General features: G+C 45.2%; 1 protein-coding gene across 4 annotated transcripts in view; it reads right to left on the bottom strand.

The window, feature by feature from the left end:
- The window catches only part of TOM1L2 (target of myb1 like 2 membrane trafficking protein), a 56,850-nt gene extending 46,494 nt beyond the window's left edge, over positions 1-10,356 (bottom strand). For 3 of the 4 annotated variants that reach the window (XM_068207219.1, XM_068207218.1, XM_068207220.1), the window contains exon 1: positions 10,202-10,355. In XM_068207219.1, coding sequence (XP_068063320.1) covers positions 10,202-10,253 — 52 coding nt within the window. In that variant the 5' untranslated portion in view covers positions 10,254-10,355. Of the gene's footprint in view, positions 1-10,201 lie in introns of all 4 variants that reach the window. The other variant, XM_068207217.1, reaches the window with a different exon arrangement.
- Positions 10,357-10,530: the final 174 nt, after the last annotated feature.

Here is a 10,530-nt window from a genome sequence, read left to right on the forward strand (position 1 = left end):
CACATGTGATAATTAAAATGTGTTACAAGTGAAATGCAACAACTCTTGCAGTAACTATTCCAAGTGGATGTTCCCACCCCAGCTCTCCTACAACTAGGAAGGAAAGAGCTGCATCTCTGGAAAACCACAATTATCCCACATGTAGAGTGACCCAGACAGACGAGTCTGCAGCTTTTGAGAGTGGATGGGTTGTGTTTTCTTGTGTGAAAGCTTCAGTTTGCATTTCAGTTTTGCAGTCTTCCCTTGCACTGCTCTACAGAACAACAGCAGGCCCGTGCAAGAGGCAGCAAGCTCCAACCCCACCCCAATTCTCCAAAATCTCCACGGCTTGAGGATCAGCATCTGGAATACTCTAAGTGTTTCCACCAGGGGAGGAGGGAAGAGCTGGCTCCTCTTCCATGAGGTGACAGGAATGACTTTTGCCAATGCTGTGGTGACTGAAAGGCTCCACTGCCAGCTGCCCATTCTGCTTGCTATGCCTGCAGAAGCTTAGCAGATAAACACTCCCAAGCAATCTCCTCAGGAAACCCGAGTGCAAATCAGGCAACAGCAATAACAAGATACGTATGTGCAATCCCATCTTGGGGGCTGAGAAATGTGGATTTCTTGGTCTCTAATAACCCTACTAAAAATTCTGTTCCATTTTTACAGCCCTGTTTTCTCATGTGCCACTGCTGTAGATAAGCCTGAAAAAGACTGATAAATAGAAAATGTAAATACCAGAAGTTTAGGTCAAGTATGCAAATGCCTATTTCTGAGACTGTCATTTTAATTTCCCCTTAAGTCCCCATTCACCAACTTGTGCTATCTAGGCACACAATTTTGTAAACTCTTCAGGTCAGGAGCTGTCCCAATCCATTTCAAGTTCCACTGCAATTGCCTCTATTACATCATACCATTAGTGTGGCGAAATTAATAAAAATGTAAATGCATCATGGGACTGCAGCATAATTTTGGAAAATAACTCTACTGGTTTAACTGTTTTGGACAGTTAAAATTCTAACTAGAACACAAATTTTGAGCAAGGCTTACAAACAGTTTGGCTTATTTAACACGTGCAGCAGGGAAGCAAAGCCCAGCAATGAAATAGGCTGATCTGGTGCAAAGTATGGATGGGAGGATAACCCTCCCAGTGTGAACACATGCAGTCTTTTGGAATCTGCAGAGAAGCAGCTCCTCACGCTTGGGAAAGCCACGAGGATGAGCAGCCTGCCCTGTCCACTGTGACCAGCTGGGGCCAAGGTCAGCCTCTCCTGGGCATTCCCTCCTGTTTCTGGGTGAATCACAACTTTCTCCACTTCCTTTGGGTTTCATGCTCATGCACACTGTGCACATCCTTCCTCTGAGCCCAGCAGCAGCTCCCTAAGCAACCAACAACTGCGTAATGCTGCCTCTAATGAAAGGGAGCCTTTAGAGGTGCAAAGGCTGAGCCAGGCTGCGCCGCCCCAGCTCCCTCCTGGTGATCCCCACAGCCAGGAGATGATTCCGCATCCAAACTGAGCTTTGCTTTAAGGAATGCTACACGTGAAATACCTCATTTCCCACAGCAAGACTCCAGGCCAATACCCATTAAGGAACCTGGTAGGAAAAAGGGGTTTTTCTACTCATTGGCTATGCCAAGTCATTGGCACGGATGGGATTTAAAAGGCAATTTTAATTATAGTAGGTAAAACCCACAGATGATCAAGCTGCAGTGTCAGAAAACCATCAGAACTGAACACTGACCCATTTGGGTTGTTTGCTGAACTTTAATCACTTTCCAAGTCTGACAGCTGCTCAAACTTAATTGCTCATTACACTTGTAAATAAAAACTGATCTCACTCTCTGATTAGCCAACCATCTTATAGTTGCCATAACAACTCCTTGTCTAATAAGTGATTTCAGATTTACCATTATTTGTACTAGCAGAAAATTTCGCAAAGGTCTGAGTTCGCTCTTTTCAGCAAAATACCCTTCTAATTAAAACCACCGAAAATCAGTAGAGAAAGGGCAGCTCAAAGATAATGAAAAAAACCAAGCTATTTACTGCAACAGCTTAAATGTGAGCTCGGGGTAACACAAACCCAAATACACGCTGCATCCAGCCCAACCTCTCCATCCCACTATCAATCATCTTATTATCATACCTATATCCCATAACAACTGCTCGGGAAAAGACCAGACAGAATTCAGGAAATAACTCCGGTCACAGCGTGGAGACGGATTTCAAGACTCACTGCAGATGAAATATTCCAATAAAATTTCCATATTTTCTCTCCTAATCCTTAAATTAGGAACCAATTAACTCATGAAATTCCTTAACACTCTGTTAACTGGGCAGAGAGCTTTTTGGTGAAAACCGAGGAATTAAGATCCTCAATAACTTAAGTAAAAGAGGGGAAATTGTTGAGCCCAACAGACTGCAATCAATGAGGTTTTGGAGGAAAAGCTACAACATAGTACCTCATCTCTGGATCATCTCAGTCAAAACCTTAGACAGGACTTCTTGGACAAAACTACTAATTAAAGCCTTGCAGATGTTCTTAAAAAATTATCTGTATTTCAGTACGTGTTAGGTCACCAAAGCTTAAGTAAAATGCTTCTATTTAATGTACAGATATATTTATTAGTCTCAAAAGACAAAGCTATGAAATATCTGTCACCTGCAGGCTCAGATTATCATAAAACTTTCCTGGCAAAGCTGCTGAAGCTTGCAATTTATTTAATATGCTCAAGGTAGTTTTTTGTGTTTATGGGCAAGGAAAGGCAAGGTAAAATAAATGCAGAAAGCTATAATTGAGACAAAATAAAAGTTAAAAAAAATAGTCAGGAAATACCAGATTTCTAAAAGGGACTTTTTGCATTTATTAAGCTAGGCAAAAAATGGGATTTTTTTTTTTTTTTTTTTTTTTTTTTTTTTTGTTATTTTTGTTATTTGGGTCAAATAGCAAACGAGTCATATTTCTTGCAGTAAATGTATCCCATGGAAATAAAGAGGATGCAACATGTTCAAGTTAACATCTTCAACATTCCTGACCACATTTGGGATGAAACAAAGTCTTTCCTGCCTTAAAAACATGAAACCAATGCTCTGAAAAATTCTTGGTATTCGAACACAGTTTAAACAGCTTACAACACAAGTCTGTGCCTTCACTTTGTGTATGTTTTCTTTGATCTGAATTTGAAAAAAGAATTTCTTCCCAAGCTAATTTAACCCAGAAGGTTTCCGAGGTCCAGCTGGGGAACAGGCTGCCCTACTCTCAAGGAATAAGCAGGCTACAAGGTAACCAACTTACTCAACAGGTTCCTTCTGAGTATCTCCTCATTTTTGAGTCTCCTGATGCTCCCTGAGACTACACTGAGCTGCCAAATGCTGTGAACCAAGTGATACAGGAGCATGGGTAAATAGTCCAAACACAGCCATGCCAGGAATTGCTCAAACACAGACAGGGCATGGATTTTTTACATCCTTAATCCTTGATTTTGAAATGAGTTACTGTATTGTGGAGCTCATCTTAAAATTCTGGCAGGTAGAGAACAATCATGGACCGTATATTTAAATTTAAAGACTGCTGCCAATAAGAGACTGGCTGGATTTATTTGCATCTCCCCTTCCTGAGCAGTGGGAAATGTTACCTATAGCTGGAAGATCTGACTCCCTGGCTTGTATAAAAACATGAAAGGAGCTGCTCCTAAGGGAAGAGAGTCCCAGCTCTAGCAAAGCTTTTCGACCAGTACCTTTTGTACTGAAGAATCATCAATTTTAACAGAGCCTTTTGCCACTGGCAGTAACTGAAACGATGGGACAGAACCATCAATAGAATAACTACACAAATACAGAAGATAAGACTTATCTATCCTTGGTGGGATTTTTATGCTCAGCAACAAATTTCTTTTACACAGAAAGCTAGGAATTCCCCAGGCAGATGCAAATGAGAAGGAGGAAAACTTCTGGATGATCTGTGCAGACTCATTGCTGTGTTTCACAGGCTGAGTTTTTGGGTCATTTCCTCATTTCACAGGGCTCCCACAACATCCTTTCTCCCTGTGCTCTCCAAACATTTATGCTCTTATCCCCTACCCATTGTACAGATTTTAAACCCAAACACAGAGGATGAAATTGTTTTTGGCCAAGAAGGAAACACCAGATGAGGAGGGAGGTTGCCAGGCCAGCCTCAAAGAGCCCCAGCCCTGCAGGCATCAGGCAGCACCTTCCCAGGCAAGGATCATCTCACCAAAACTTCTGCAAGAGCTGCTGCTGTCCCTCCACTGATCACTGTCACTGAGAATGCCACAAATGCCTTCAACACCTTCAAAAACTGTTAATTAGAAACTCAGCGTAGCTTATGAAATCATAGAAAAGTCTGCCTACCTTAAAGCTGTTCCTCACTAAGGAAAACACAGAGTACTTTTTTGGGGGAAAATTGTTTTGGATGAAATATTACATCAGTTGGAAGGGCTTGTGGGGATTTTCTGTGGTTTTTAGGCAAGCATATTTTAAATATAAAGTCTAAAAAAATCTGCTGAGTTCATGAACAGAGCAGTACCAAACTGGGAACAAGCTGTCCTCACTCTCACATATAGATGGCTATTAGAAGCATATGGAATATACATTTAAGCGTACCAGGCTGAAAGAGATAAAACAGCATTACCCAAAAATACATGTTATAATACCTTCATGAACTACAATCTGCTTTTGTGCCTATAAAATAAATCCAGTCTTAGTAACCCAGTATTAAATGGCATTATACTAATTACCCAGCTTCACACGTGTACGTAGTTTCTCCAAGTTGCCAGATTCATGACTCAGTATTTATTTGCTCCTTTAAAGAGCAAAGATATCCATTTTTGTATTTCATGGAGATTTTCCTTACAACATAATCCATTGTCATGAAGTGAAAGCAGATCCAAATAATCTTATAAAACTAAAAGCACTTTATCAGGCTCTTTTTGCATGACAAGCACAATTCTGAATGAGCAGTGGGGGGTTGGATTTCTAAAAACTGACCAGCTACAGGAGTACCTAGAAAAATACTTCAGCTCTGAGGAGAGAACTTCTTGTGCCCATTTCACTGCAGGCAAAGGCAAAGTTCATCTTTTTGATACAGCAAGAGAAGTTACGGTCACCTTGTATGGAGAAAAGCTTTCCTTAGAATAAGGGACAATGCTTCCATGGCTGTGGGTAAATGCAAAGGACTTTTTATTTCATTATAAGGCAATGAATGATGAGAGAGAAGATTCAGAGCCCAACAGCACACTGCAAAAATGATATTTTATGTGGACCACATCCGAAGATTATGGTGTACACTTTAAACACTGATTTCTAGTATTGGGGAAAGGCTCATCTATTAAAAAAAATGTTTCACAGCACAGCAAAGTAGTAAGTTTACTCTGAAGGGAACTTAGGGAAATTGTGGACAAGAAAGCCTGGATTAATGCCTCCCACAGGACTACCATGGGCTGCTGGCTCTAATGCATTTCTCTGTTCCTACATGTAGTCATCAACTCATTTATTTAGGAACTGTTTTTATTCTAAGAATCATAAAAATCTTACAGATATAAGAAACCTGAAGAAAGGGCTCAAGTGCTTCTTATGGAAGGGAAAATAAAAGGTGTTTTAAACCCCCTAAAGCACTTTCCCATTAAAAAGGAAAAAAAAAAAAAAGGGGGGGGGGAACAAAACAGCAGCTTTGAAAACAGCCTGTATCCACCATATATATTATCAATTTAACAGCCTTGAATGGAAACTGCAAGTGCTTTGATAAAAATCAATTGAGAAGCTGTCTGCCTCACTGTTGCTTCAATAAAGTGCCTCTGTATCTTTTGCTGAAACCTTGTTTTTGTAGCCTCCTTAAATCACCACACTGTTTCTCCTCCAAAAACAGACTCCAAGTGCCCAGACCAGCACTGTGCATTGAAACTTCCTCTCAGCAACAGGCACCAGGGCTGCAAACCAGCAGCACCTGATCCCCACTCCCAGCTACACAGGACAACTTCATTTCTACTGAAGTGTTAAAAATTAACTTTCAAGTCTTGCTGCACTTAATTGCTGAACTTCATCCCCAGAGGCCTTTGGCTCTGCGTCAGGCATATTTGGGGCTGCAGTGAGAAGAGCTCAGTTCAGCAGCACACACAGCCCTGACCAGAGCCTGACCAAAACTGACCTTGCTGCCCCTGTCCAGCACCCCATGAGGAGCCCATTTCACACCTCACTGCCCCAGGTCAGCCCTCTGCACCTGCATGAGGGGGCAGCAGCAAGGTTTGGTTTGGATTCAAAAAAAGAAGCACTTTCTTGAAGCCTTTGCAATGTCTCCAGAGTAAAACAAACAAAAAACCCTAAAGCTGGCTTCCCTGTGTCCTCATGTGTAAGGCATATGGCCACTATCAAATAAGCAGAATGGCCAAAAAAGAGTCACCAGCACTCCACATTCTTGTAATTCAATCAGCTTTAATCATCGAAGATGTTTTCGCTAACCTGCAGCAGGGGTATTTGTTCTAATAACCTTGAATTGAGTGGTGACACTTTAAAGATGGCTCCACTGAACAAAGAAAGATAAAAAAGCAATTTATGGCAGGATGGTGAATCTCAAGGCAAATTCCCACTACTGTAAATTGCAGCTTTTTCTCCAGGCCAATCCCTCTCCACATAGCAAGCACTCAGTCAGAGCTGCTTTACTACACATCTTCCTGCTCTTCTGCTCCTCACTGGTCAGGGTATTCTTCAAGATAGTATTTACAGTGGTAATTGGAAAAAATAAACAGTTCAGTACTAAGAACTGGGCCAGCACCCAGTGCCACAAAGGATCTTGTCAACCTCGATGTACTTGGCAGCCTATGAAATCCATGGCACCCAATTCCACCCTCTAGACTCTCACCAGCCTTCCCAAAGACCTTCTGAAAAGCACCTCACAAAACCTTTGGGAAGTACTGGATTCTGCTACAAAATCCTGGGTGAGATTTTTGGTTTATACATAAAATGATGCTATAAGCTCCCTTCACAGCAACCTCCAGGTAAAAAGCAAAGTGGAATTAAAATGGTTTTTTTGAGTTCAGGAATCTCTCAGGCACAGCTACCTGCCTTCCACACAGCCCCACCAAAAACCAACCACTTTTCTCAGGAGAGGACTTTGTTGGAGACACAAGGTCAGCTGAGTGTCCACAGGTCAATCAAAGTAAAGTATTATAGCAAAATTAGGTGAGGTTTGTAATTAGCAGCCATGGTGGTGGCTTATATTGTTTCTGCTATGTCTCCACTGGGAATTAAACAGAGGGTACCATATAAGACAGTCCAAAAATCATGTATGTTTCAGCCATGAGGAACCTGGCTGCCATTTCAACTGGCACTTTAGATGCAGGAGACTCTATCCATCTCCATTACAAATCCTCTGAGCTCATCCTAGCATTACTTTCCCACATTAAGCAAAAGAGTTAACATAAAAAGCCTGCCTAGCTTCAGACATTATCCAGATAAAGAGGAGAAAAGAGAAAATCCCTTGTATTACCTCTCTCAGCTCTCCCCAAACCTTTTCTGACATCTTTTTTCTTTCAGACCTGGCATTTATCTGCAGATATTGCAGAGCCCTAATTAAATCTTCTCGTGAACTTCTGCTGCTTCCTGGCAGAGAACACACATTCTTGGTGTGCTGATGGACCTACAGGATTTTCTGCACTTCTCCCTTATGGTGAGTGTTAGGCCTTGCTTGAAAACATCACAACTGTGTACAACACAATATGTTTAAACAGAAATACAAAATTATTCCATTTCTTTCAAAGAATGAAGAGAAGCATAAGTGAAAATTATATTCCACAAGCTCATTGGAAAAACAAACTGTGGAAGCACTGGGCAAATAGCAGTGTCTGAGAACAAGGCATGCTTTTGTTTTACTGCTGTCTCAGAAAGGGATAACTGGCAGCGATAGGAGAAGCAGAAAAATTTGTCTTCCAAAATAAAATCTGCAGTTATCTCTTCCCCCTGGGAGTAAAGAAAAACATTCTGAAAGTGCAGCTGAATTTTGCATTAAGGGAAGCTGCACACCTAACCTTATCTGATGGAAGCAGCTCAGTGTTCAAAGCCTCGAAGTTGGCAGCGGCCGCTTGCTCAGCGAGCGAAGGGATGTGAGAGCTGTGAAAACCTTTGCACTCCGGAGTTAAACAGGCAGAAAGCTAAAAAAGCAGATTTTACCACTCCTCCCTCCCAGCCCCCCAGCAATTCTTCAGTTCCTTCAAACCACTAAAAGAAGCTGCCAATGAAGAGAGGAGAAATTGCAGCCTGCCCTCCCCAGGCTGCCGGCAGAGGCCTGGCCCAGCAGCAGCTGTCCTGGCAGGGGTGCTCTGATGGCCAAGCACAACAAAGCCCATTCACTCTAAAATCACCTTTCTCTTGAGCTGTTCTCGTTATTCTCCTCTGATTCCCAGCACTTCCCTCCCTCAGCAGAAGAAATAAACAGCCCAGATGGCTGAGGATAAACAGCAAGTTATACATATGCTCCATATAGCCTGGCAAAGAGAGCCCAGCCATGCTCAAAGCACAGCGTGAGACTCACCCATGCAAGGGCCTTTCACCTCGACCAGGGGTTGTCCCTGCACATGGGGATGAGGAAAGGACTAGAAAAGAACTTTGAGGCCATGAGCTGATACTCTGCAAAGTTTTCTCCACTATGATTTTCAAAGATTTCCATCATTCCATAAATCAACGTAGAATAGTTCTAGACTAGACTATGCATAGTTGTATGTTATAGAACCACAGAATGGTTTGGGTGGGAAGGGACATTAAAGATCATCTCATTCCACCCCTGCCATGGGCAGGGACACCTTCCACTATCCCAGGGTGCTCCAAGCCCTGTCTAACCTAGCCTGGAACACTCCCAGGCATGGGGCAGACACAGCTTCTCTGGAAAACCCGTGCCAGGGCCTCACCACCCTCACAGGGAAGGATTTCTTCCCAATATTCCATCCACCCCTACTCTCTTGTCAGTTTGAAGCCATTCTCCCTTGCCCTGTCACTCCAGACCCTCTCTCTTCATCTTTCCTGCAGGTTCCCTTCAGATATGGGAAGGCCACAGTTAGCTCACCCCGAGGCTTCTCTTTTCCAGGCTGAACAATCCCAATTCTCCCAGCCTTGCCTCGCAGGAGACATGCTCAACTGAGCATCACCTTGGCTTTGGGACTGCCCGTCCTCCCGCACTGCAGGAACCTGAGCCAGCCTGCTCCTTCCCACCGCAATGTCAGAGATCTTAAATTTCTTCAGGGCCCAACAGAGGAAAGCAGGAGGCACTGAGAGCGCACCCAGCTGAGGTGAAAACTCAGAGTTACCAAACTCTGCACGAGTGATGTCCAGGCTTTCTCCTTTCTCTTCTTTGCCCCAGCCATGGCAACCCAGACCAAAACATGAGCAGCCATGAAAGAACAGGTCTGTGGGAGGGAGGGAGCAGCCACAGCAGCCCAGGGAGGCCTTGACTGGCCACGCAGTGAAAGCTGGCTCAGAATAACCTGCTAATGGCACAAAAACGTTACCAAAACCACGAATCAGCCTCCAGGCTGAAAAATGAGCACTTATTTGTGTCTCCAAACCACATCACCCCCTCGCCCACTCAGAGGTACGGGGAGGTTTCAGTATTTTAGGAACAAGTACATCAATGACGGGGTGGTCTGGAGGAAGGCACTCAACTTCAGGAAAATGAGCTGTGGGATGCAACAACCTTCCTGCATCCATCTCGACGTGGAGGCAGCCTCCTCCCATGGACAGCAGCCTGTTCCCCAGGCCTCCTCTGCCCTCGGATCTCTCCACGCCCCCCACGAACGCCAGAGACCCGCACTGAGGCCTCCAGCACTCCCCAAACGCAAAAGCCTTCCAGCCCCTTCAAGCCCCCACCAGCCCTGGAATCCGTGCTCCCCAGAGACCCTCCCACACCTGGCGAGGCCCCGAGAGCCCCCAGAGCAGCCCCACCACCCCCAGCCCCCCCACCAACCCGCCCTGATCCCCATAACCCCCAGACACCTCCACCAAGCCCCAGAGCCCCTTACGAGCCCAAATTTCCCCCATGGGCTCTCACAGACTCTCCACCCACCGCTCCCACAGCTCCTCACAGACCCCCCAGAGCCCCCAGGGCCCCTCGCCGAGCCCCAGAACCCCCCGCTGCCTCCAGCCTCGCCCGCTGGCCGAAGCCCCCGCTGTCTCCCCGGGCTCCCCCGGGCCCCTCCGCGCTCCCCAGGCCGCCGTACCGAGGCTCTGCCCCACCGGGGTGCTGAACGGGTTCCCCAGCAGAAACTCCATCTTGGGATGACAACAAACAGCGGCCCAGCGCCCACCCCTCCCGCACCGCGCCCTGACCGACAGCCGCGCGCACCAACCACAGCGCGCTCTGGCGGCTGAGTCCCGCCTCCCCGCGTTCAATTGGACAGCTGCAGGACGCGCAGCAAAACCATTGGTCAAAGAGCGTGTCCATCACTGTCAAGAGAAGGGCCCGCCCCCGCTCTAGTCCCGCCTCTTTCCCCTCCCTCCCTTTGATGGACAGCGAGGACAATGAGACTGCCATTCCCTATTGGGCGAG

Source organism: Anomalospiza imberbis, chromosome 16 (assembly GCF_031753505.1).
Source record: "Anomalospiza imberbis isolate Cuckoo-Finch-1a 21T00152 chromosome 16, ASM3175350v1, whole genome shotgun sequence".
Lineage (NCBI taxonomy): Eukaryota > Metazoa > Chordata > Aves > Passeriformes > Viduidae > Anomalospiza > Anomalospiza imberbis.